General features: G+C 47.2%; 11 protein-coding genes across 11 annotated transcripts; 8 read left to right on the top strand and 3 right to left on the bottom strand.

Annotated features, from left to right (window-relative positions):
• Positions 1–21: 21 nt before the first annotated feature.
• Positions 22–1,967, top strand: GGS22DRAFT_152802 (uncharacterized protein). Its single transcript, XM_047959741.1, has one exon. The coding sequence runs from the start codon at positions 226–228 to the stop codon at positions 1,831–1,833; it is 1,608 nt and encodes a 535-aa protein (XP_047822794.1). The 5' UTR covers positions 22–225; the 3' UTR covers positions 1,834–1,967.
• A 14-nt stretch (positions 1,968–1,981) lies between these two features.
• On the bottom strand, positions 1,982–4,706 carry GGS22DRAFT_65374 (FMN-linked oxidoreductase). The gene is made up of 9 exons (XM_047967685.1): positions 4,384–4,706; positions 3,913–4,224; positions 3,708–3,844; positions 3,603–3,643; positions 3,267–3,517; positions 3,052–3,204; positions 2,970–2,991; positions 2,314–2,847; positions 1,982–2,232 (listed from the first exon to the last, which is right to left on the bottom strand). The coding sequence occupies exons 2-9, from the start codon at positions 4,003–4,005 to the stop codon at positions 2,183–2,185; spliced, it is 1,281 nt and encodes a 426-aa protein (XP_047822793.1). The 5' UTR covers positions 4,006–4,224; positions 4,384–4,706; the 3' UTR covers positions 1,982–2,182.
• A 489-nt stretch (positions 4,707–5,195) lies between these two features.
• On the top strand, positions 5,196–6,775 carry GGS22DRAFT_152795 (alpha/beta-hydrolase). The gene is made up of 2 exons (XM_047959740.1): positions 5,196–6,190; positions 6,272–6,775. The coding sequence occupies exons 1-2, from the start codon at positions 5,768–5,770 to the stop codon at positions 6,608–6,610; spliced, it is 762 nt and encodes a 253-aa protein (XP_047822792.1). The 5' UTR covers positions 5,196–5,767; the 3' UTR covers positions 6,611–6,775.
• Positions 6,776–6,879: 104 nt separating this feature from the next.
• GGS22DRAFT_65354 (translocation protein) lies at positions 6,880–8,704 on the bottom strand. Its single transcript, XM_047967684.1, has 3 exons — positions 8,079–8,704; positions 7,437–7,993; positions 6,880–7,385 (listed from the first exon to the last, which is right to left on the bottom strand). Exons 1-3 carry the CDS (start codon positions 8,533–8,535, stop codon positions 7,191–7,193), a joined length of 1,209 nt encoding a protein of 402 aa, XP_047822791.1. The 5' UTR covers positions 8,536–8,704; the 3' UTR covers positions 6,880–7,190.
• Positions 8,705–10,426: 1,722 nt separating this feature from the next.
• Positions 10,427–11,942, top strand: GGS22DRAFT_184533 (uncharacterized protein; the record flags this gene model as incomplete). The annotated part of the gene is made up of 3 exons (XM_047964197.1): positions 10,427–10,538; positions 10,596–11,342; positions 11,404–11,942. 3 exons carry the CDS (start codon positions 10,427–10,429, stop codon positions 11,940–11,942), a joined length of 1,398 nt encoding a protein of 465 aa, XP_047822790.1.
• Positions 11,943–12,749: 807 nt separating this feature from the next.
• GGS22DRAFT_152789 (phosphoglycerate mutase-like protein) lies at positions 12,750–14,925 on the top strand. Its single transcript, XM_047959739.1, has 2 exons — positions 12,750–13,145; positions 13,216–14,925. The coding sequence occupies exons 1-2, from the start codon at positions 12,940–12,942 to the stop codon at positions 14,540–14,542; spliced, it is 1,533 nt and encodes a 510-aa protein (XP_047822789.1). The 5' UTR covers positions 12,750–12,939; the 3' UTR covers positions 14,543–14,925.
• A 250-nt stretch (positions 14,926–15,175) lies between these two features.
• GGS22DRAFT_152788 (uncharacterized protein) lies at positions 15,176–17,143 on the top strand. Its single transcript, XM_047959738.1, has 2 exons — positions 15,176–15,820; positions 16,070–17,143. The coding sequence occupies exons 1-2, from the start codon at positions 15,716–15,718 to the stop codon at positions 16,757–16,759; spliced, it is 795 nt and encodes a 264-aa protein (XP_047822788.1). The 5' UTR covers positions 15,176–15,715; the 3' UTR covers positions 16,760–17,143.
• Positions 17,144–17,962: 819 nt separating this feature from the next.
• On the bottom strand, positions 17,963–20,145 carry GGS22DRAFT_152786 (HET-domain-containing protein). Its single transcript, XM_047959737.1, has one exon. It carries the CDS (start codon positions 20,054–20,056, stop codon positions 18,104–18,106), a length of 1,953 nt encoding a protein of 650 aa, XP_047822787.1. The 5' UTR covers positions 20,057–20,145; the 3' UTR covers positions 17,963–18,103.
• A 387-nt stretch (positions 20,146–20,532) lies between these two features.
• On the top strand, positions 20,533–21,828 carry GGS22DRAFT_65312 (DUF1014-domain-containing protein). The gene is made up of 2 exons (XM_047967683.1): positions 20,533–20,862; positions 21,024–21,828. The coding sequence occupies exons 1-2, from the start codon at positions 20,711–20,713 to the stop codon at positions 21,565–21,567; spliced, it is 696 nt and encodes a 231-aa protein (XP_047822786.1). The 5' UTR covers positions 20,533–20,710; the 3' UTR covers positions 21,568–21,828.
• Positions 21,829–22,360: 532 nt separating this feature from the next.
• Positions 22,361–24,172, top strand: GGS22DRAFT_65304 (mitochondrial carrier protein LEU5). Its single transcript, XM_047967682.1, has 2 exons — positions 22,361–22,841; positions 22,907–24,172. Exons 1-2 carry the CDS (start codon positions 22,572–22,574, stop codon positions 23,846–23,848), a joined length of 1,212 nt encoding a protein of 403 aa, XP_047822785.1. The 5' UTR covers positions 22,361–22,571; the 3' UTR covers positions 23,849–24,172.
• Positions 24,173–24,672: 500 nt separating this feature from the next.
• GGS22DRAFT_152780 (HotDog domain-containing protein) lies at positions 24,673–26,173 on the top strand. Its single transcript, XM_047959736.1, has 3 exons — positions 24,673–25,651; positions 25,728–25,868; positions 25,933–26,173. Exons 1-3 carry the CDS (start codon positions 25,111–25,113, stop codon positions 25,995–25,997), a joined length of 747 nt encoding a protein of 248 aa, XP_047822784.1. The 5' UTR covers positions 24,673–25,110; the 3' UTR covers positions 25,998–26,173.
• Positions 26,174–26,222: the final 49 nt, after the last annotated feature.

Here is a 26,222-nt window from a genome sequence, read left to right as displayed (position 1 = left end):
GCACGTACTAGGTAATTAATCGTTCAACTTTAGCTAATATGTTCACATGGCGAGATAACCAGCGACACCCTTCTCCCCCCAACTATCCCCTAGTCATCGACTCTGAACGCATTGCCTATCCCTCAAAGCTTGTAAAGTAACAATAAAATACGTTGAAGTAACGCAATACGTATAAGGTGTATTGGTAGACACTTTAGCCGAGTACACTTACATTCCCCTATTTCCATGTCTCTTCATAGGTGGTCGTTGCCCAGCAGGGGTTTCAACCGAGAAAAATCACACGATAGCGACTCAAGTCAACGCAAAAAATTCCCAACTATCCATATCGGCAATCCTGGTTCTCGTCGCCGGGCAAATCTCTCTTCTGCTTTTGCCTGCCTCTTTGACAAGGATGAGAACCGCCAAATTCCCCTATTTCCTGCCGATGGAAATAACACAAAGGAGTTGTTACCACTTTCGAATCGCATCGAAAATATCCCATCACCTTCTAGGCTGAAAGACGGAAAACAAGATCCACCGATTCACCAACTGGATGCTCCCAATTATAAAATTCCCAAGGATCAAGTTGCTGATATTTTTACCAAACAAGATGAAGTTTTAAAACAGCTTCATCCAGTCGTACTGTTGAACGAATGTGGACTGCATGTCCGGTCTTCAGGAGTAAACACTTTGGGAGCTATAAAGTCGCCAACAAACTTCCCTAGTGTTCGCAGTGCCTCGTCATCCTATCCTTCAGAAGGTCTCCGCTCTCCACCCGAACATTCGGTCTCACCACCGCTAAATACTTGGTCCGAAAGTTTCATGTCAGAGATGACTCGATATGGGCCTTATCCATCGCAGAAGAGTTCAAGCAGGTCCACTATCTCGACAACCGATATTTCAACCCCTAGTGATAAGGTTGGCCAATGTCTCATGGAAGAACTGGCTGCAGTTGGCGGCATCTCCGATTCGGAAACGAGGACAACCAGTAGGGATTATACCAGCAACCCTCTTTCGGATATTACAACAATTGGATCCTCGAAAGAATTAGAGGACAACTCCTCCGAAACCTGCCATGATAGCGAGTCCACCACCAGGCCCGAACAAGAGGTTCGGGGCTTATCCCTTACCCGTGGAAATGGAATACATTTGTTAGATGGTCAATTCTCAAGTACCTCGGCTGTTTATGGAAGCTTTCTTGAGTTAGAATCATCTTTTCGCCATGGCTCTTCGTCTGAAGAATTTCCATTTCGACCAAGTAACACGGGCTCTTTGGACCGTCTGCGCCAGAGCATAGAAACAAGTGAGACGCGCCCTACAAAGATTCAATGGGGGAAGTGCAACACCATGCCCGCGTCCATATCGCAAAAGCCTCCTTTACGAGATCGCCTCGCTATAACATCAGCGCACTTCGATAACCAAAATTTACCAGGGTTGCACTTCAGGGGCTCCAGTGAGTCTTCAAGTAATCTGGTCCAACGAATCCATAAGTTCAAGTTCAGAAAATGGATTAAAAAGGTATGCCTCAGAACCAAGGTGCGCTTCGATAGCGCCATCAGGATCGAAGCATCGTCGCCAAAAGCGTTGGGTAGGAGAAAGTTGATATCTCAGAAATTGCAGCGAGCGAAGCGGGGTAAAGGGGCCTATAAAGCTAAGTCGAAGCCGAAGAAGGTTCATTGGAAACATCCCAAAGTCGCGACGAAAATCGGGGGGAAGCCTAAGGATCAGAAGGGTAGAGGGCATCGCTTCATACGTTCACTCCACAAGAAAAACAGCATCCAATTGCCGGTACAATTGCCCGACGAGGAAAAGTCCAGTGTCGGCCACAGGAGAGTACAGTCTTGCCCGGCTTAAGAATAGTTGATATGGAATAAGAGGATGGGTGCATTGCGGTGTGAGTATGGATCACTTGGGTATTGCTTGAAACCAAAGGCCATTCTGTTAGGTTAGAAGGTAATGTTCATAAGGAACATGGATGGGTATCAGGTCTGGACCCTCTCACCCGGAGTTAGTCGGAGTTAGCATGATATAGTACCGTAGACCGACCTAATTATAACATGGTACCTGAAGAGAGATGGATTCTCTAAATGCTATCAATTGTGATACTTGACAATTCATAGGATATTTCCGTGTAAGTATAAAATCTAATATTCGTCAAATCGTGCATCCTCCAGAGCCTCTAGTTAGGGGAGTATGTTGCCCCCTAGTTCCGCTTATGTCTATGAGTCCTCGTCATGCCGAAACCCCAACCATCTATACCGCACGAATTCTCATTAGCAACAACCCGAAAAGACCGATATAAAAGAGGGAGGGGAGTGATGGCAGGTAACTCACATTGACTCGGCACATGGATATCCAAGTCCAACTCATCCGCCCAATGCCAAACCAAATCCGGATCCTTCAAGAACGCGCGCCCAACCACAATCGCATCCGCGCTGCCCGCGTCCAGAATCCCTTGCGCTTGCTTCCCCGACGTGATCTCCCCTACCGTTCCCACCAACGCCCCGGTTCCTGCTACCGCCTTCCTGATCGCATCCGCGTACGGCACTTGGTACCCGGGCTTGGCGGTGATACGCTGGCGAGCGTCGGTTCCACCACCCGTCACGTCGAGGAAATGGACACCTCGCGCCACGAGGATTTTTGACAGCTCGATGGCGTCGGAGAGTGTCCACTGCGGCGTGTCGGGGTCGTGCTCGAGGTAGTCTGTTGCGGGCACCCGCGCGAGGATCGGGAAGCCGCTTGGGACTTCGGCTTTGAGCAGGTCGACGGCTTCGAGGTACAGCCGGATGCGGTTCTCGAAGGAGCCGCCGTATTCGTCGGTGCGCTTGTTGGAGCTGGGCGAGAGGAACTCGTTTAGGAGATAGCCGTCTAGGGGGTGTTAGTTTTTTCTGGGCCCTTTTGGGAGGCAGGTTTGTGTTTCTTTTGCTGTTGGATATGGAAAGGGATGAAATTGATAAGATCTTGGGATATGAGTTTTTATATGTACGTACGAGCTCCGTGAACTTCGATGGTCTATTTTACGTGTTAGAATTTCTAGAAATTCATTCATTGGATGTGGGATGAGTAACTTACATCTACACCGGCTTTCAATGCACGACGAATTGCGGCAACCCAATCCTTTTTGAACTTTTCGATGTCCTCTTTGGTCGCCTCTCTAGGGACGAGCGTTTGTGCGCTGTAAGCTTCAGGGGACGGGGCGATTACATCATCTGGCCATCCTTCGGACTATATCAAATATTAATTTGAGTATACGATTGAATTTGGTAGAAGTTCAGTCCTTGACTTACATGTTCGCGAGCCGCGGCTTTTCGATCAACCCAGGGAGCAACCGTACTTGCTTTACGCCCGGCGTGGGCCAGCTGCACGCCAATCTTCACGCCTTGGCAATGCGCGAATTCTACAATCTTCTGCAACGGCTCGATTTGCCCATCCTCCCAAAGGCCTAGGTCCTGGGGTGAAATGCGTCCTTCAGGTGAAACGGCAGTAGCTTCAGTCAGAATGAGACCTGGTCCTCGGGCCGCGAAACTTCCAAGGTGAACTATAATAATAAGATCAACAATGTCTTCATCTAGAAAGATGCTTAAAATTGGGCAAAGAGAAGGCAAGCTCCAGGAACTTCATACCGTGGTGCCACATAGTCATGTACCCATCTTTGGCGGAATATCTAGAGACAAAACGATTAGATCTACCAAATCCAAAGTAAATAGAGATAACCAAATAATTCTCACTGGCACATGGGTGAGACGATAATTCGGTTATGAAGAACAGTCTCATTGATCTTTAGGGGGGAGAATAATGAGCCTTCTGGCTGAACATCCCACGGAGATCCCGCCGGAGGGTCTTGGATTGGCGTGAAGAATGGAACCTTTCGAACTTGTGAGCGCATATCTCTAAGATACATCATGTCGATGTCCTATATTGATGGAGTCTTACATTCGGAGCGCCGTGATTTATCAAATGCTTCTCGGTCGAGCAAGGCTCACCGGCTACAGGAGCTTGATCAGCTTGAACTACTACTTTCGCCATATCGGTTTGAGACAAGGGGTTAAGGAGTTTCTGTGATGAAGAGAGAGTGTAACCGAGATTGTAAACAGAAACGCTAGAGTCGGTTCATATATACTCTAGATATAAAATCTTATACCTTAGGTAAAGTCCCTTGCAAGCGATAGGCTCTTAATATCCTCCCGGCTCTTGCGACATATACATACATTATCAAATTGACTTTCTGGAGACCTTGGCAAATCCCTATAATCCAATTAGCAGACGTCAGGCGTTAATCATGGTAACTTTCTAAGCAGGCTGTCCCTTAGTAATGCCCATACATGATTCCCCTCGTGTGACATGACTTGGGCACTGCATATGAACCCGCCAAATGATTACGTGTTAGAAAATTGCTAGACCTACTTAGGTATCATTCCACGAGAAGCTTAAATAACCCTTGAGGAGAAGGCCTCTCCACATATAGCTCGTTAACGTTGATATCTTCAATTGGGAATAGGCGCTATTAAGGTATTCCATATTAAAAGATAACATGATTCTTGGACGATGCATCACGTATTTGGCCAATTAGATGTGAGTTTTGATAGGCTATATCCGTTCTATAGGACCGAATAGACTATACGCTCGAGTGCTTTAAATAGTGTTGAGATAGTTAGCTTAATTGAACTCTATAGAATTTCTCTTCGTTGGCCTAATTTAAAACTCCACGGTGTTTGTAAGGTGGAAATATGAGGGGGAAATAGAGGAAGAAAAAAAAAAGCAAAGTTAACAAGCACTGATTATGACGCAATACAATCTATGTGAGTATCAATCACCGTTACACAACATTATTCCCTTTTTAATGAAAATATGATCCCAGGTTTCAGCGCCACGTCCACCAAGTCTTCAATAAACGGACGAATTGAACATTTTTATTGGCATATAATAGTCGGAGAAACTATTGAGCTGCGTTTACCAATTTGAGAACCAATCCCTGAGTGGTAGATTGGTGAAGATGGCTTGATCATTGCCGTTCTTTGATGTTGATCATACGCCGGTTGTGCGTATGCAGTTGCACAAGGCAATTGTATGAATTGCTAGCAAGAGATATGTATATTTCGCTTATTCCGGAAAATATTATTAATTTTTACATTTACTCTAGATTGAGAGCCGAGGCTGCTGGTTCATTCGCGTAGGCATTGAATTCAATGATTGTGACTTCCCAGCCGAGATCTACGATGCGGAATAAAACGGCTCGCATCGCACCTGCATCTCTAAATAAAGATTGCTTAGTCCTAGAATTTATAAGTGCAAACGCTAATCCGTGACTCAGAGTTTACACGCACCCTCCGAGCTCCGAGCATCACCCGTGACCCAGCCACAAGGATCCCACTGCTTGATCGTCCGCCGGTAAGAATCCGGTTTCCCAAGTTGAGATCTTTCCGTTCCTGATGTCCCCTCTCCGCCGTCCGCTAATTCGCTCTAGCACATCTCTTTTCCGGAGCGAGCCGCAAATTGTGTCCGGAATAGGCAAGCTGAACTGAGGCCTTTTCTAGAATGTTACTAGTCATCTATGAGCTATCAGATCATCTGCATGAGCTGCATTGGACCTAGTGAATAGCTTCAGCAGTCGCAAGCTATGTGAACCGTTTTAATTATTATATGAATAAATATGCCCGTTCTTGCTCCAATCTCTTATGTGCTGTGCTTCATTAGATATTGATTCATAGTCGTCACATTGAAACGAAATCATAATTTAATCGCAACCCGAACCTGTAAAACTCACGCGTCAACTTATCCGTCACCTACAATGGCATCCCAAAAACCCGTCATCGTCATCATCCACGGCGCCTTCTTTTCGCCGATGCACTATAGGAGACTGATCGACCCATTGCGTGCCCAAGGATATGTCGTTATAAGCCCGCCCATGACTACAACAGGCCTTGACGACACTGTGGGGGGCAAGACTTATGTCGACGACGTGAACCGCATCCTCGAGTATCTTACTCCCTACTTAGATGAGGGGAGGGAAGCTGTAGTACTTGGACATAGCCAGGGCGGCATCGCAGCTAGTGCCTTGACTGAGAACCAGACCGTGGAAGACCGCAAAGCCAAGGGGTTGAAGGGAGGCATCAAAGCAGTCATATATCTCACTGCCCTCGCTATTCCTACGAAAGGGGCTACTTTGATGGGTATTCTGGGAGGCACGCCGCCACCAATCTATAAAGCTGAGGTTTGTCGTATAATCTCATCATCCCAACTCTAGGAACCTTGAACTTGCTGGTTTCATACTAATGCGATGTGATATTTATAGGGTCCTTTCTATGTCCTAACCGAACTAGCCCTCTCTCCACAAGCCGGCGACCTGAGGATACCCGAAGAAGACCGAATAGGTCTGTCGAAGAGCTTAGTGCATCAGAGTAAAGCCAGCCTCGAAGCCCCGGTACAATATACTGCAGTTGACGTCACTGTTCCTAAAACATACATCGTATGTTCCGAGGACCCGTCCTTACCGGCTGCTCTTCAGGAGACTATGGCTGAAACTGCTGGTTGCAAGATCGTGAAGATTGCAGCTGGTCACTTTCCATTTTTAGAGAGTGTCGAGAAAGCGAAAGAGGTTGTTGATATCATCGTGGAGGTTGCTGGGCAATGATGAGACTAGGTAAGAATGGGAATAATGACCCTAAATATAGATCATCTCTCAGCTCAACCTTTTGTACAATATAAAACTACCTTGTAGGTATCTGTATATTATTAAACGTCAGCCATATTAGGCCAAACCAACTGAAGCTAATCAACTTTACCTAAATGACGATAATTCACAATGTCTGAACTCTCAATTGAACAGGTTCTTTTGTAATTTTGTCAGCATTACAACTTAGGTATTTGTTTAACTCCCTAGTGCTGAGATCTTGTCAAGGGTATCGTAAAAGCAATGTATTTATTGTACGATACGGGTTCACTGTGAAGACAGGGATATACAATATTGCCAAAAGGTGCTCTTACGGCATTGAGTAAAGCAATATAATTTTTACAAGGCGTAGAACCTTAGCAACTAGCAAAGACAAAAATTAAAGGGAACCAACAAGCAGAGAAAATGGTAATAGTCCATTCCGTACTTATGTAATGCAACGATCTGTACCTAACAACTCAATCCTATTTTACAGCCATTTTTCCCTACTGACGTAACTCCTCGAACGCCTGTCGCTGCAAATATGCTACAGCAATCATGCTTATTCATCGTCGGCAAGCTCCTCGACTCTGGGAGCTACATATGCTCGCTGCTGCGGAGCAGTCTGGACTTGAGTAGTTGTCGCGGTGGTGGTTGCGGTCGCCGGAGGAGGGTGGCCTGTGTGGCCTGCAAGTTGAGCGGCGGATTCGGCATTGACCGCGTTGGAACTCTTCTTCTTCTTCTTAGGCTTCGTAGTCTAAAAATAGTTAGTAAGCGCCTTTCAATATAATGTCAAGTAACAACTCACCTCATGCCAAGCCCACACTGGGCGGAAACTATCCATGAAAGAGACATCCTCCCAGAGGTTAGGGTACAGCCACAGACCAGGGGGTACAACGAAGTACGTGATGCAGAATAGAATGACACGGAAGATAGCCATGAGGAAGAATAGACCAAGAAGCATCAAGAAACCCCAACTAAGGTAGTAGACGCCCTGTCGCAAAACAAGTGGCCATAGCGGGTATAAGACGACGATGAAGATAAGGACCAATGCAAGGGCAGCGTAGACTTTGCGCATAATCTGGCTACCCTCGTACAACCAGACATAGTACATGTCATCAGCGGCATCTTGCTGCTGCTCGATCCTGACGGTCCAAAGTCCCTTAATCCGCTTTCCTTTCTTGGGAGGATGGTCATGCCCTGCGTGGGGGTCTACCTTGCTGACACGTAAGGCCAACATGGACATAGGTAGCAGTTTAAAGGTGTTCTCAAGCGATGCGCGATCAGTGATTTCGGGAAGTCCAGGGTTCTTAGCGCGGAGCTTCGCATAGGCGGGTGATTGGAGAGCTCGGAGTGCTCGCTTGACTGATGAAGAATTGTGTAAGTTGCATATAAGATATAAATAGCCTTAGGTTTGACTATATAATTATAGTCAACAACTTGAACTTACCTCTGAACATATCCTTGCGCTCTCCATTGATAATACAAGTACGTGGCTTCAAAGGCTGACCCCTCAGGAAATTGGCAAGAGTAACTGCGAGGGGATTGGGAGGACCGGGACGGATAGGCTGAGGTTGACCTTGGGCTCCCGGAGGAGGACCGGGGCGTGGCGGTCCCTGAGGTCCTTGTTGTCCCTGCTGCTGCTGCTGCTGCCCTCCTTGCTGCTGAGCTTGGCCACCTTGGCCTTGCTGTTGTTGCTGCAGCTGCGCTTGTCTCTGAGCTTGCTGCAACTGTGCTAAACGTTGTGCTTTGATGTTCTCGATGAATTGAGGAACGGTCATGCCATGTTTCTGGGCTTCAGCTGCAATTTGTTGTTGCATGGCGGCAATCTGCTGAGGCGATGGCATCTGGCCTCCAGGGCCCACTGGTATTGGGATAGCTCCCGGAGGAGGAGTAGGAGCTTGCATGGTGATTAATTCTTACGCGTCTTTCCGATTGATGATTTACAAGAGCGAAGTGAAGGGAAAAAGAAACAAGGAAAAAAGTAAATAATTAACGGTGAGAAAGTGGAAAGGGACGATGGAGTTTAGTCAAGTCCTTTCCAAATGGATAATTTTGGTCTGACGCAAACCGAACAACCTGTCATTCTCAGCCTTACCTAAGGAAATTTTAGCACTAACGTAGGTACTTCCTTCCATTATTCCATACAACTTCCATGGATTAGCCGGCACTCTTTGTGCACGGACCACATAAATCGTTCATGTCAAATACATATCTACATGGGTATACGTACCCATAAATCTGCAGCCAATTAATTCTCGTATCGATAACATTTGATTATTAATGAACTAGGATCTTTAAAGATTTAAGATTCAAGATTCAAGATTCACTCAATTCTTCGTAAACGGTGGAAGGTGAAAGGTGAACATTTTTAACAATCGGATTAATTCAGCCCTACCTTCTAGAAATAATTGACCGAACCAGATCTTTGTCAGATCGATCAACTTATTTTTCAAGATCTAAAGATGCTGAAAGTTCTTTTGACCGACGATATTGCCACACCTTTTTATAATCAATAACTAATGTTGGATGATGGCGTTCTTTATGTTCTGATGTTCCGATGTTCTTACACCTCCTTACGTCGTCGTCTCCGGCCAAATGATGGTTCATTTCTAAAACAAACCGATGCGCTTACGATGGCCATGTTACCTTGACGCGTTAAGCAGACATCTAATTATTTTGAAAATAAGAGAAAAAACATTTAACCAGGTAATAATAGAAACTCGATGTGAAACAGATGGGACAATCAACAAACAACACGTTCAACCTTGCGACCTGGAAGAGTTGGCAGAGTTCCCCATGGCAGAACTAACTCAAACTAGGTACCTACCTACATAACTAACAAAGCCACTTCGAGCCACTTGCTTCGCTCCATCTGCGGATATCCGTCCAACCCTATCCATATTTTGACACTTCTAACTTCTGCAATGTAAAACAAAAAAAAACGCGGTCTCCCGAACATGCTACCGTGTGGAGACATCTTCTTCACGCAAAAATACTATGTACGCACCTAGTACCGTTTTTATTGTCTGACGAACCATAAGGCAGACGCCCATCGTCATCCATTGAAACTCACTCCGTCGGGGATGACGAGAGACATGCGCTTGCAGGCTTCCCACGCTTTCCGACTCCAAAATGCCTTAGCTGGTTACACCTAAGGCCAATCTTCGAAGCCCACGAGACACCCCCTCTCGGGATTCTGTGGCAATGTTCCTCCAAAACATTTCTAAGGGTGGGCAAAAGGTGGATGAAGGATAAACGAAGGGTGGACTCCTTAAGTTCCTTCTGGTACTTCTAGTACTTCTAGTACATCTGGTCCTTCTAGATTGATCACGAAGCAGGGAAAACTAAGACAAAAGACTGGCTGTGCAGACTCGTCCATAATACAACTGAGTGGGGTCCTGCAATCTTGGTGTGTGTCGCCAACCATCCGACTCCCCTCCTGCACCCTGGTTCGTAAGCGCCGACTGGACCACGACTTTTACACTACAGCCTATCAACGTCACGGACATCTGCATCTAAACCGTCAACGCTTCCCATCCAAACCCATCCAAAAATCTGTAGCCCGCGAGACCCAAATAGTCAGCACCCGCTCTCAGCTGCTTAATTGTTTGAGTCTAAAAGATAGGTCCAGAAGCTAATTTCCTTTCACGTCTTTTTCATAAACATAAAGGTGTTATGGATCTCATAACTAGTTGGGGCTCTCCTTCATGGTTGCTCTTTTAGCTCTCCTAGCTCTCTTATCTCTCTCCAACCGCTGGCCGTCTTCCTTTGCGCCCAGTGCGATATGAAGTCACCATGAAAGCTCTAGGTGGGATACTTGCTGAGGCTTATGCGTCGTGGTCCTATTCTATCTCTCATTGCTGTCAATCTCTAACTTCTCATTCCGATGAAAAGACTCATCACCCTGGTAAGTATTAGATGATATACAGATAATTATTTCATTCTTCTAACCAAACTCAACTAGTCGACCATAAGTCGATAGATGTCATTTATGATGAGCCTTCGTTTATTTCGCCTCCCACCGCGGCACCGTCTTGGCCGAGTAGAGGGCCATACAGCATGGAGCGAGCTCCTAGGAAAAGGCATGGTTCCGGATGGAGTAGCTTCTCTGCGAGAAGGCTTCTAGTACGACCAGGTTCGTCGTCATCGCGCAGGCCGCATATATCTGCTCCTACCGAATTTCGTCATCTTTATTCAGAGTCTTTTCGTTTTCCGGATCATGGCCCAGCGCACGTGGGACAGCAGCCGGCTTCTTTTCGTCCTCTCGAACTCAGCATATATATGACCGATAATCGACTTTCCCCTATCTTACCTCACATTGACTATTCTACTCCTGCACCCCCACCTCCACCTCCTGTCACGCCTCCTCAACGTGCTTTCACTCTCTCGAGTCGCGATGAAGACAGTCCCCACATGACACATTCACGTAGCTACTCATCTATGTCGTTCCACATTCCTCGGAGGCCAGTCAATGGTGGGTCCGTCTTCGATTCTCCGCGATCAGATGACAGCATGCCGCAACGACCTCAGCCGGCCAAAGTTAGGAGTCGCGCGTCACCGGAAACATCGAGTCCGATGATGGAGGACCTCGTTGAAAGAGTTGCAACTGCTATGCTGGAACGGGATATGCTACAGGAGAGGATTGAGGACGTTATTGAAAGGCAGAGCATCTACATTAGCAGCCGGCCGTCAACTGCACACGGAGAGCCGGGTAGGTACCTCGGCGCAACTTAATTGTGTCCACATCAGAACACCTATTGACAAATTTGCAGAAATGGGGCCTATGCCAGACATTCCAGCGCTACCTCCTAATGCTCCCTCATTTAGCGAGCGCCTCAGCTCCGATCGCCCGCAGACTGCCCCATCTCAAACGCCAGTTCGCGCACCATATAAAGCTAACTCGTCGCGCAAAGTAGAGGGACGAATCCCTCCTCCGCCATTGCCGCTTCGACTGCGACCACCATTGCGCAAGAAGAAATCCTTTTCGCGAGTTTCTACCTGGGTGCTATCTGGAGGGGAGCACAAACGAGACATCAGCCTCGACTCCTTTACTAACGTTCCTATGCCCGTAACCGATTCCGATGGATTCTACCAAATTGCGAAACCCGAGGGAGACCAAAGGTGTAGCATCGATACGTTATCTACCAGCTCGGACTGGACTGTGGAGGAAGAACAGACATTACCGACGAGTCTATCACCTAGCAGTACGGCGACTCTAAAAGCGAGGCTGGAGCCTCCCATCTCTATTGCATCCGGACTACAACAACCGATAGTGCTGCCTCAACGGCGGAGCGTTGGTGTTGCTGTCTAATTTTTATTCTTCTGTACGATACCATTCTATGATACCATCCGGTACTGAGGGACCGTGTATATATTTACGCTACGTCATTTGGAGGCATGATATTGGGTGGGGTATATAGATGTGGGCTGGAAAATAGCATCTGAAGCTGGATCTGATCACGATGCTGGTTTATGAGATAGAACTGGAAGGTGCTGGAGCCTTCGACCTCTGGGCCTTCCCACCCGTGCTGCTGGCAATGCAGAGATGATACCCAACAGGTTAGGTAATGAAAATGAAGCCGGGCTCATACTAGGTATTTTGAGACCTCGAGAGGCTTGATTATCAGGATAAATTTAATATGGTGTTACCTTTGCGCTTATTGAAACATCAAATTTCGAAATACCCGTCTTGACATAAGTGACACCAAATATACCTAGTCGCTTTAGATCGTACTACGTTATGCAGTTTCCCTTGATTAAAGTAATATAAATACCTTGATAGGTAGGTACTTAATCAAACATCGAGACATATATCCAAGTATACTAAACACTTACTGGTAACCATTCACGATTAAGATTTTATTATAGTCTATGTTACTATTTGTAGGTACCATGTTGGGGGTGACATTTGGGGGCATATTCAAATACTAGAGTTTGGGGGACGTTTAGTTGGGGTCAATGGCAGGTGTTCCTTAGCCGTTAGCAGCTGGCCCCACTCCGCTAAATGTTTTACAGTTGGGTACAAATTGGGAGTGATTGGTTATCAAGACTTGACCACTTCGGTACAGAGATACAGCTAGATACAGTGCCCAGTGGCAATGCGGCGGTGCGGGACCTTGTACCTTGGGTTTCGAAAATCGGCGACAATTTGAAATTCACTTATTCACATCTTCACCTACTTTCGACGATATCGCATTATCGACGAGAAACACACTGCGCACATCAATCTCTCATCTATTCTCCGAAGATTCTTCACATTAAACCAGTCATACGGCGATGAAGAAAAGTAGGCGATTTTACCTTTCGCCATGGTCTTCACCGACTTGAGACACCAACTGAAGGCCTTCGTTGCCGGACGCTGGTGGCACAGATATACTCTACTTCCCGGAAATGTTTCTCATGATTCCGCAAAGAAGCGCACCATAAGCTTGATTGACACCAATTCCCGTATCTGCAGGCTCATTATCTTGGCCATAGCCTGTATCGCCTTGATCGCATTCTCTGCGATGTTCATGTATGTCCAGTAGGTTGTTGGGGTGCAACATAAATAGCTCATCTCGTACTAACCGCGACATTCTGCTTAGGGGTGACCTCTCGGCACAAAAATGCAATGGTTCCACTCTTGACCGTCACTGCAGAAACCTGCTTACTCAGTTATGGGGTCAATACACCTCTACATTCTCTGTTCCCTCTGAAATCTCACCAGACACTCCTAAGAATTGCGAGGTCACTTTCGCGCAAGCGCTCTCACGGCACGGTGCTCGTTACCCCACAGCACATAAGTCCTTAGCCTATGGTTCTCTCATTGACCATATCCACGATAGTGTAACACATTATGGCAAGGGCTTTGAGTTCATCAAGGACTATAAATATACCCTTGGTGCTGACCAGTTAACGGGTTATGGCGAACAGCAGATGGTAAAGTCCGGCCAGGTCTTCTATGAACGGTACAACCATTTAACAAGAGTCTACACCCCCTTTGTGCGTTCCTCTGGCCAGGAGCGTGTAGTTGACTCAGCAAAAAGATGGACAGAGGGCTTCCACAAGGCACGGCTGGCGGACGGGGGTTCACATGCCCCGGATACATATCCCTATAAAATGCTGGTCATCCCTGAGGCAGATGGATTCAACAACTCACTTAGTCCCGACCTCTGCCCTGCATTCGAGGATAGCAAACACGATAGTGATGATGAGCAAGACCTGTGGACTGAGAAGGTCGTGCCACCCTTGACAGATAGATTGAACCAGAATCTTCCAGGCGCTAATCTCACCGACGAAGAGACTATCTACATGATGGACCTATGCCCTTTCGAGACTGTGGCCGATGAGAAGACTAGACTTTCAAGGTTCTGTCGGTTGTTCACGATGGATGATTGGCGCAACTATGACTACTATCAGTCATTGGGCAAGTGGTATGGATTCGGAAATGGAAGTCCTCTCGGACCAACTCAAGGGGTTGGATTTGTTAATGAACTTCTTTCAAGACTTACCGGCAAGCCAGTTGATGATCATACAACCACCAATTCAACACTTGATGGATTTGAAGATACATTCCCACATGGTCTTGCCTTGTACGCCGACTTCAGCCATGATAACGATATGATGGACATCTATGGTGCACTTGGTCTCTACAATCTTACGGCCCCACTACCGGGTAATCGCAGAGTCAGTGCACAGAAAGCCAAAGGATTCTCCGCTAGCTGGGCCGTCCCGTTCGCAGCCAGGTTATACGTGGAGAAGATGACTTGCGCAGGCGAAGATGAGGAGATGGTGAGGATTTTGGTCAATGATCGGGTGATACCCTTGCAAAACTGTGGTGCTGATGTGTTCGGACGCTGCACTCTTAGCAGATTCGTCGAAAGCCAGAGTTTCGCAAGGAATGGTGGACATTGGGACCAGTGCTTTGTCTAGAAGCCTTTCAACATTTATCATTCGACCAATATTCCCCATGATATGAAGAAGATCGCTTGAAGTTCCACATCGTGGTCGAGCCTTACTTGCTTAGTTTGATATGCATTCCATAGTTAGAAATCGCGATTCTTACTGGTTAGGAGATCCTGCAAAGAACCTGGGCTGCATACGGCATGTTCCTTCAAGAGAACATACACGAAAGTCCGGCTTCGCTGGCCCCTTATCCAGTCATGACAGCACAGGATACTAATAATAACTTTAATCAACGACCATGTCGTGAATTTTCACATGGCTAAAATAGTGATTTCAGAAAGAGTAAGAATCAGTATCATTAGGCAGAATTTCTGCAAGAGTCGTAAGAGAACTAAGACATATCAAGGCTGAGAAGCGGTGCAGTGAGGTGACGATGATAGTTGATAGGCTTGAGTAGGGTCTTAAAAGTGAGACAACTCTAACAGTCTTTGAGGCTTGTCGGATCGCATATCCCACCTTTGATATGTACCTGTAAGTACATGTATGATTAGCGAGCACAGGCCACATCCACTATTAGACTTAGCCTGTATGTACCTAACGTCATTTTAAGTGGAGTCCTTGTAATACCCCAAATGCCCTAAATGCTCCATAAGAGAAGGTCCCCAATAGCCGGATCCACTGATTAAAGCAAGGGCCTGCACCTAAATTAGGGAACTCCATACCCTAGGTCCACCGAAAACGACCTAAAGCTTCCCAGTTCTTAGCTAGACCCGCACCGCAACACCCGATAACAGTTACAGACGTTGTTTCCAAGGAAGGAACACGCCGGAAACCTTGGAAGAATGTACATTTGAAAATTGTCGGAATTATCATCCATGGATGTCATCAGCCTCAACTCCAACTTCGTAAATTTCACATTCTAAGACATACTAACGACGAGATACCACCTCTTCCTTCACCAACATCTTCTGTTGTCCTATCGTCTAACACCCCACAAACAACCATCCATCCCCTCCATCCTTCGGTCTCCATTAGCTTCGCCACACTTTTCTTCGATCTGATTTTATCTGACCATTCAATTCCGTTCGTTCATCTGACGATCCTCCCCAACGAGAGAAATAAATAAAAAAAGAACCGAACAAAAACCATACCAAGTATCGCCGTAACGGACGGACCCGTAGTCCGCATTCGCGACCGAAAATGGTCAGCCCCGTCGGAACGTTCTTCATAGTCGTGCTCGTCATTGCGGTCGTCGGCCTGATCGGCTGGGTCGTCTTCACCCAGTTCCGCGCAAGGCGATTAGGCGTAAGTGCTCCATCTCCCTTCCCTTTCCTCTCTCCTGCATTTTGTCGCCGAACCAACCACCACACTCTATCCCCTCCCCCCTTCATAGCCGCATCATGTCTGTCTTACCCTACGGGCATCGCCGGTCCGAATCCCCATCTCTTCCCCATCATCCTACCCATTATCCACATCTACACCCATATCCGTAACAACACCGTATCGTCATCCCATCCGTCACCGAACCAGCTAACCAAGCCAAACCATCAACAGCTCCCCGCCCCACCCATCTCCTCGTACAACCCCTTCGCGCGCTCAGAACCCACCTCGTACGTAGGTCCCCAACCCGCACCCAGCGGCATCCGCGGCTGGATCAGCGACAAATGGCGCGCGCTACGCAGTCGAGGTAGCGGAGGCGGAGGCGGCAGCCGCTCCGCGACGGGGGCGGGCTACGAGCGCGCTTCCCGCCGCGGCTACGCACTCGACCCGGACGAGGCGTGGGACACGCGTGTCGGCCACGAGGCCGATGCTTATTACGGGTACGGCGCGTACGAAGAGCAGGAGCTGGGGTTGCGCGGACAGGCGCAACAAGCACATCCCTCGCAGCAACAACAGCAACATCAACAGCAGCAGCAACAGCCGCAGAACCCGTTCCAGTCGCACGGCGATATAGGTTCCGGGAGCTCGTATAACGGCGCGGGATACAGCAACGTGGCGCTCGGCGCGGACGAGAACCGCGGACGCACGCTTAGCCGTAGCCCCGGTGTTGGGCTCGGTGTTGAGAGTGCGCGTAACCCGTTCGATGACGATGCGGCGGAGCCGAGTAATATCAGTTTGCGCGGGGTTAGTCCTAGGCCTATTGATACGGCGGCCGCGAACGCGGGGAAGGTGAAGGGCGGTGTCGCGCATCATCATGATAGCCCGACTTCGGAGCGGAGATCGATTTTTAGGGAGGATGTTTAGGGTGAGGGCGCTGGTGAGGGTGAGAGAGGGTACGATAGGAGTGGTGGTGATGGCGTTTGCGCTCGCGCTTGTGGGTTTGCTTGGGTTTGGAGCCGGGTGGATTCTGAGATGCGATGCCTGCTTGGGCGTGGAGGTTGGCGTGGAGGTTGGCGTAGAAGTTCAAGGGGAACAGTCGAGATAATGCCTACACCTCTCATATCCTCACTCTACCTCTACTACACCCACCTTCCTTTCACCAAGGGAGGCGAGGGTCTTAATTTTCTTCTTCTTCCCCGAGACGGGCGACGGATAGGAAAAGGACTGGAATTCTGCGGGAAGACATATTGATCTAATTTCTTCGGAGAGGAGTTTGCGGAGTTCTCTCTTCTTGTTTTTTTTTTTTTTCAATTTTCTTTTTCATCATGGCACACCGCGCGGTGAAAAGGATGGATCTGGGGAAAGGAAATGTATTCAAATGAACCTGTACTTCTTGCTTCGGCTGCTCCTGGTGCTCGGGGAGCTATGGCGTTCTAGGTCCCCGCGGTGGCTGGGCTGTTTCAATACACATTCGCACGCGGCATCGCGATTCTTACTCGTTTAGTTTTTGTCTTGCTTGGGTGTGATTTTGTGCTGGTTATGCGTGTCTTGATTCTCGTAGAGTTGAGGGTGTCGTAATGGCTATCCATAATGTGTTGGGGATCGTGGGAGAGAGTGGGTGGAGAGGACGGTTGTTGGTTTATACTGGTAGCTGCTCGAACTTCCTGGTGGTGCCTTGGTTTGGGCACAATTGCTGTTTATGTTGTTCGCTTTCAAGGGGGGAGCTGCGAGATCGGGAGTTATGTGAGCACAAATCACCAACTGTGATCTATGGCCGCAGCTTCGGCCGTGGTGGCACACTTTCTTATGATGTAGGACTTGATAGTCGTTATATCTAAGTAGGTACATTCAGTATAATGTAGAACCCCCATTTCTCTTCCGCTTCTTGTAGGCCCTCAACTTATATGTATTTATCACCTATTTCTCCTCCTAGAAGGTCGAGGCTTAGGGAACCACAACCCTGGTAAATCTTAGTAACCAGGTTGTTTCTAGAGACAGGTCTTATCAGACTGTTTCCATGAAGATATTGTATAGCCTATATGAAGATTGAAGCCATGTTTATCACCAGAGCTGATATAATTGATGTGGGATGATCCGCTAGATAGTTGAATATTTTCATTGCCAATACCCCTACTTCCAATCTAATATTCTATTGTACTCGTTTACCATATATTCATTCAACAATCCAGGAACACGTCATCTCATACCTTCATAAATAGGGAAATATAGGTAATAGGAACCAGTACCTCCAACTCTTATATCCAGAATCTAAATCAAGTTTATATCCTGAACCTCTTTATCAGTCCAGAAATTGTCACCAAAATCTTGCAGTTTAAGAGGCCCGCTTTCTACCTTAAAGCGACCTAGAAAGATGTAATTTTCTCCCGACGCTCGAATCAAACATGGAGCGTGTGCGCTCTTGAATATGCACACCAAGTCATCCGCTTTCACTTCGACACCTTCCCTCATCAGACGTAAAATGGTGCCGTCGGCCATGAGCACCCAAGGAGAACTAAACTGATCCGCTATCGATTCTTCTTTCAAACGAGTATTGCGTGTTGATTTCCTTCTTTTATACCAAGGTACTTTACCCGCAGTTGTCATGCTCATCCGGCGGTGTACTTGGTAGAACGACTCATGACCGTCCGCGCGAATAATTCTCGTCGTCTCTCTGACGACTTCCTCGAATACTTCTTGAACAACCATCCCTCTGAGTCTAGCCGATGGTTCGATAATGTGTTTTTCGATTTCGTTTAGACGTTTGGATAGCGCACGCGGTATTGCGTTATTTCGTGGCATTATATCGGCGGCGGTGCATCCATCGATAGAACTATGGCGGGTTCCAAGCACATAGCCTTGTAGGTACAGTGTCCGCTTGTCAGCCGATATATGTATGGTTTGCTTCGGACCCTTCCTAGCTCCTAAGGCTAAACGCCGAAAATCGGGAACCCAGGACGGGACATTTGGAAGCCTGCTGCCCATATAACCAAGTAGTTCCAATCTCCCAACACCTTGAAGTAAAAAGACAGTATAATCCCAATATACTTGCTCATATGGTAGATCATAATTCGGCGTTAGTTCCCTCGGCAGCTGTTCATTCTTTACATGCTTGAGCAGACCTAGCAGCCCATATATTTGATCCAAAGGGTCTGATGCTTGTTTTATATTCACAAAAGCAAGTAACTCCCACAGGACCTCAGCGAGCTCCAACTTTTGTGGGTCTTTATCGCTACCCGTACCGATAGAGTTGTAAAAAGTCCGAATGGCTTTTAAGCTAGCCATCCGCTTGCCCCCTGGAGTGAGATACAGAGAACTGTCGATCTGAGAAAAGATATCAAATAGATCACCGAAATCAGATGAATGTATGCTGTGGCGTCCAGCAAAGAATCTTGGCACAGAATCCAAGCAAGCCTCTTGGAGGGTCCAAACTCTTGTGTACCATGGACGACACAAAAGCCATATCATCACCTGCAAGATGTCACCAAATAGGTCTCCGAACTCTTCATGGAAAGTTATGTTTTCATCCTCATCAATAGGATCCCAGTCCGCCCACATTGAGCCAGCCTTCTTGAATAACAATTTGACAGCTTTTTCTCGTGATAGCCGGTGTCGGCCGGTTTGTTTTGACGAAACAAGCACTTTGAAAAGACTGGCTGGTGGCCGCTCAGGGATAGGGCCGAGCCACACAACAGTAAGACCAGCATGATATATGTCCATCATTCGTGATACCTGACGAGACCTCTCGGCAACGTCTTTCTGGTTGATACAAATAGCATCGATCCAGAAGTAGTCTCTCGGGTGGCCAATGTCGTGGGGCCGCTGCCTGAATTGGTGCAGTGCGCTATATAAGTTCTTTGAGACCTGGAAAGGTTGCCCCTCTAACATGATGGTCTCCTGGTGGGTTGTGTCGCCCCATACATAGGATAAAGGGTAGAAGGTGGTTGCATCTTCTAAAGGCATTTGATGGAGAAGACACTCAATCATACCCGTTCCTGGTACAATTCGGAGCAATCGAACTTCGCATTCGCCCAGTCGGCGATAGGGGTATGCTGGTGGTTGCCATGGTTCTGGGTGAGTTCGAATGTATTCTTCGTACTCTTCGTCTTCTTCGATTTCTTCGTCTTCGTCGTCATCGTCGTCTGAAACCTGATGTTTAGTAGTGAGAAATGTAGAAATTTGATATTTCGATCTAAGGCGTTTAGTAATTGATTCGACCAACATTGCTTAAATTACCGACAAGCAAACATCAATATCTTCATCGGCCCAAGGTCCATGATAAAATTCTGTGTTGGCTTACACCGCGTACCATGCAGGCAGTATATGTTGGCGGTGCGGTGCAGTGCGTTGGTGACGATAACCAATCACCCCCCTGTTTCAGCCGCCATGCTGGCTTAGATACCCACAAGTCGCCAATATTTTATGGCAACTGATGGAATTGAATAGGTAACTTGCTCTTAAGAGAGAATTGAAGGCTGTGAGATATTATTGTAAATTATTTACCTAGGTACATATGATACCAAAGATATCAACACCGTTTATGCCTTGTATGTAACAATTGATCTAAAGAGAAGAGAACTTGGTATCATAAGCTTGCCAAAATGCTGAGATAAGATACATCTTGCATGGCTGGGTATATCCCGGTCGTTTCCAATAGGCAGGCACTTGAGAGGTGCATAATGATGGAGCCAACAACCCCTCTGGCCCTGCCCCGCCTCCCGGTTCTCTAGTAAACGCAACCTCGTGGTTTCCCATCATCCCATATCGGTGGATAGGATTGTGATACGCAAACAAACGTTGGTTGCGACCATTACCCAGCACCTACCTAGCATATACGTCTATCTGATCTATATATAGATTAGATATAGATCCGGGATCATGGCCGGTAAAAAAGGTGAAAACAGCAAGAAGGCAGCCGGCCAAGCTCGAAAAGCAGAGACAGCCGCAAAAAAAGCCGCGACGGAAGATGCGAAGAAAGCGGCAGTAGAGGACGCGGATTGGGAAAGGGGTTCTAAAAATAATTCCAAGAAGTGAGTTTTCTTCTGATCTATGTTGTGAATGGTCAATTGTTAGACACAAGCATAATTCCCGTGATTTCAGACCCATTGAGTTGGGACGGAACAATCACATTATGACGGACAGGGGTACGATTTTAATAAGCGCTCTACTAATTGATATGTTCGACATGTAGGGAAGCACAAGCTGCAAAGAAAGCAGAGCAGGCTCAGAAAAAGGCCGATCGAGAAGCTGCCCTTGCCGAAGAAGAGAAGAGCCTGCCGAGCCGCCCCGGTCCAAAGAATTCTAAGACCGCCACTAAAAAGACAAACCGAGGCCTCGACAATGCATTGTCCGAACTTAATGCCAGCGAAAACAATAGCAATAGCGACAACAAACTTCCAACACTCGAGGCCTCAGGCATTGAAAACATTCTAGATGCTCTAGGTTTGATCTTGGATACAAACGATGAAAAATATGACAGGCATGCGGAAAGAAGAGTTGGGGCTGCATTTGCCGCCTTCGAGAAGAGGCGACTCGAAGAGATGAGCGCAGACGGGAGCGGAAAAGGATTGCGCCTGAGCAAGAAGCGGGAGTTGCTCTTCAAAGAATTCAGGAAGAGCCCGGAAAACCCCCTCAACAATAATTACAACGTCAGGCACAACGCCACGAAGGCTGAGGTCCAAGAGATCAAAGAACAGGAGAAGGCGAAGACCGAGGCTAGGCTTACGTCTAAGTAGGAATTAGACGTGCCTCTCTCGGTGCCGTGCTTCTGGTTTGAACATGGCGAGAAGAGCTGTTCGGAATCAGTTGTGGTAGGGTGCGCAATGAAAATGAAGCTCGAAAGAGTGAGACCTTTGGTTCTTGCTCTAGTATAGAGTTGAACTCATAAGATGGAGAAAAGGGGTACTACAGATCAGCACTCCTTGATCCACACAATGGGTGTGACGCAAATATTTCACTCTGTCTGTCGCCATTACTTATCTCCTCTAATTATTTTCTAGTCGGTCATTTCATCCCGAAAACCTTCATTTTCCAGATTCAAGTCACTTCAGACATGAACAGCCAGGTAGTGTCCGGGCTAATTTGACTAAAGTATATAGATAAGGAGAGAAGCCTGATAGTGGATCGGTATACCTAGCATATATTAGGATGGCTAGAATGCATTCATAGATCATATACTTACGATAGACATCTACACTTCACGCTGACTAAGCAGAGAAGTTATCATTCTTTGACAATTGATTTAGACGTTCAATCGTTAGATTTCGGAGGTGATGCACCAACCTACAATCAATAGCTGACTTTTAAATTTCCGTGGTTTTTCGACTTTCTTGTTGTTTGAGGTCTCGTGATAGAAATACCCCGGACTCGCCCCAGATTGTCTATTGCTGTTCGGGGATTGGACGAGGAGGGCGGGTAGAGGGGCTAAGCTTCGGCAACCCTCGGCTTGCGGACCTCGGTGGAGATAATAAAATGGCAGTGACGTTCACGGCTGTTTATGGATTGGAAATCGCCCTTTGCCAGCGTGCGCTGTAAAATCCGCAATCTCCAATCTCCAATTTGATTTATTCTTGCTTGGGGTGATCTAACCCTTTACTACCCTTGACCAACACCCCTCATCGTCATCCGCGCGACCGAAACCTATTAAAAATATCCCCGATATGTACTTTTAGTGTTTTCTTCTTCTTTCTTTTTTTAAGCCTGTCGCGTTCTACTAGGACATCGAGTCGGTGGCGCAGTAATGCCATCGGCTTCCCCAAACCATGTCACGATGTCCGAGTTACCATCTAAAAGAGAAGGAAACGCAAGCGCTCTCTTCGATAAGATGGACGGAGTCGTTAGAAAGGCCGGTAATGTTGTCGCGGGCAAAGGCGCAACCGCTCCCAACGCGAATCCAGACTCAATCAGAGATGACGCATCTCCGATAACAGCGAAGGGGAAGCAACCAGATAAGCACAGCATGGATTATGTGATTCGTTCTGGTATTGCTGGTGGTCTTGCAGGGTGTGCTGTATGTCTTATCTCCTTCCTAAGAATGAAGTCTGTAAATTGATCTCATGTTAACAACGCAATAAGGCTAAAACAACCGTTGCGCCTCTCGACCGAGTCAAGATCCTCTTCCAAACCAGAAATCCGCAATTCGTAAAATACCAGGGCTCATGGACTGGCTTCGGGTTAGCGATTCGCGATATTTATGCACACGATGGAATACTGGGTTTATTCCGCGGTCACTCGGCGACTCTCCTAAAAATCTACCCCTACGCCGCTATAAAATTTGTCGCATATGAACAATACCGCGCTATGATAATAGGGTCGAACCGTCAGAACGAAACGTGGTTGCGACGATTCTCCTCCGGTGCACTTGCTGGTGTATCATCTGTCTTTCTTACCTATCCCCTAGAAATCATCCGCGTGCGATTAGCCTTCGAGACGAAACATACGCGCATGTCCCTTGCCGGCATCTGCAAAAAGATATATCAAGAACAACCACTGCTGAAACAAACTGCCTCGAAAACCGTCGCCGAAGCTACGATATCCCCAGTGGAGGTAGTAGCACCCCGTTCCGGTCTTATCAATTTCTACAGAGGGTTCTCGACGACTATGTTGGGTATGGTGCCATACGCTGGCGTGTCTTTCTTAACACATGATACTGCGGGCGATTTTTTCCGTTCGCCATCCCTTCGAAAATATACCACCCTACCCAAACCTGCCAATGCACCCGCCGACAAGCCAGCACCCCTCCAGGCGTGGGCCGAATTAACAGCCGGAGGAATCTCGGGCGTAGTATCACAGACGGTAGCTTACCCACTTGAAGTTATACGGCGACGAATGCAAGTAAGCGGCGCTGTTGGAGACGGCCACCGTCTTCGGATAGGAGAGACGGCAAGCTTGATCTTCAGAGAGCGCGGACTTCCCGGTTTCTTTGTTGGCTTATCGATTGGTTACTTAAAAGTGATGCCTCTGGCGGCTGTAAGTTTCTATACTTACGAACGGTTAAAGACACTGTTCAACATATGAATTGTTAACACCCCGTCTATTTGGAGGAATCGCGACAGCATCATCGGAGTGTAGGCGTTTACGGTATTTACTTCCTAGGGATACCTAGGTGGTACAGGCATAGCATGTGTAGAAGCTCGACTCGCGGTTATCAGAGGATTAGATATTACAGGATTGGATATATGGGCTATGAAGCATGGCATAGAGAGAAGTATACATACATTGGTTATTGACAATTTCATCTCTACATTTACAAGTTTGAAATGAGTGACTACAATATAGGATAATATTTACTGCATGTCACATAGTCCTCTATTCTGAACGTATACATACATTTTAGGTGTGGTAGTATTCTAGAGACAAATAATCTCAATTTCCCATTTCTATCCAATCTATTTGCTTTTTCTCATTCCAACGAACGCCACCCACCTGTCATAATTCGGATTTACGATATCGCCTTTGAAACAGACTCAGATATTTATCCCCAAATGCAGGCACCCACATTTAATATTCCAATTTACCGTGTCTCGATGTTATAATAAGCTTCTCATCCTATCTAATAAGGATCTGTCATTTATAGATTGAATCTTAAGATAAGGTAGTTAAAAGCCGCAGACACGGTCAGGGGTACTCTAAATTCCCGAATCCTTCAGCTGCTGCAGCTAATCGCAACATACCAAGCAGCCAATGTACAAGTCATAAGCTGTCAATGGTCATCGCTAGACGCCACTATTCGCTGCACCTAGCACGAATGCGCAGGCGAGCTAAACTACGATGATCGACCACGTCTCTCGAATGAACCAGAAGTGATATTTCTTGCATCTAGAGCAAGCCACTCGTTACACAGAACCCCTATCTGAAATCCTCCATGTCTCTGTTATATCCGGCAACTCGAAGCTATTAGATTAGGATGGCTGATGTCATCCACTATCCCGAGGAACCCGTCTCCATCAAGCTGAAAAAAGTATGGGTAGATCTCGAATGTGACTTGTCAATGCTTTTCGCTAAGGGGGCGAGATAAGGGTAGTATTTTCTCGCTCTTTTTTCACTTTTCTTGAAGAGATCTGCTATTTCCTCAGATCTCTGTTTATTGTTACCTAGATTCACGGCGAGCTGATGTTTGAATACGCGATCGTCGAAGATACTGGAGCATATCGTATACCATAGACTATGATATCTTGAGCGCCTCATTGATTATACACTATACCATTATACCATTATACCCTTCATAACACTCTCCCTTTTTCTCTATTTAGTTCTCAAGTAAAGTGATCGCACTTCACATGTTTAAAATGTCCACCACTCCGACCCAAGTCCTAAAGCCGCACTCCCCATCCACAAACTACCACCAATCCGTTGCAGACCCCCTCGCGCACTTCCAAGCGATACCATGGTGTGCCGCGCTCCTCTCCGACCCAAGCAACATCCAAGTTGCCGTCCCGGACCGAAAACTACTCCCCAACAACGAATCGAGCTTCGTGCATAAGGTGATGAACAGTCCGACCACCGTCCGCGCCTGTGTAACCTTCATCCGACTGGTCAAGCCCTCTAGATCCCAGACCAAATCCTCTCTTCCGCCAAGTTCAGGGGCAAACAAAACCAGCAATGGGGAAGAAACCACAAAAAAGGACCCGAAGGCAAGCCCTGCCATCTTCAGCGGCGGCGGCAGGGAAAACGGCGAAGACCCGCGAAACCCATTCCTGTTGCTCCACGCCCTAGCCGAGCTAGGCGTCGACTGCCAAAGTTTCCCGGGGATAATGCACGGCGGGCTGTACGGTGTGTTATTAGACGAAGTTATGGGGACAGCGGCGAATTCACAAACCGGTGAGATTTCCCTACCCCTAAAAAGTGTGAAAGAGATGAGGAATAAAAGATACAACATACTAACAAACCACCATAGCAAACGGAGCCTACACAGTCCGCTTCACAACGAACTTCCGACGCGCCGTCCGAACACCGCAGATCGTCCTGATCAGAGGCCGAGTCGTGCGGAAGGAAGGGCGTAAACTCCACGTCAGGGGCACGATCGAAGATAAAGACGGTAAGCAGGATCGCTCTTCACCCCCTTTCCCCAAGAAACTTTCCCCGGTACTAACACCGCATAGGAAACATAATGGCCGAAGGCGACGGCCTCTGGCTCGACCGAAACATCGGCCAAAGCAAGCTATAAGCACGAAATCTCCCATCCCAGGACCCGAACCGACCATACCTACCATCACACCAAGTAAACGACGAGCAAAGACAAGAGTAGCATATACATATCCCCTAGGCAGCAAAGTACGGAGTTGAGGCACGGTTGATAAATTCCAATAATCCACATACACCTCTGTAACCGAGCAAGCGAGAAGTCTTATCCTTGATATATTCATAGCTCAAGTATAAAGTATATACAAGA

Source organism: Annulohypoxylon maeteangense (assembly GCF_022496945.1).
Source record: "Annulohypoxylon maeteangense strain CBS 123835 unplaced genomic scaffold GGS22scaffold_2, whole genome shotgun sequence".
NCBI classification, from domain to species: Eukaryota; Fungi; Ascomycota; class Sordariomycetes; order Xylariales; family Hypoxylaceae; genus Annulohypoxylon; species Annulohypoxylon maeteangense.
Note: the sequence above shows the minus strand (reverse complement) of the source record. Positions and strands in the feature narration are given on the sequence as shown.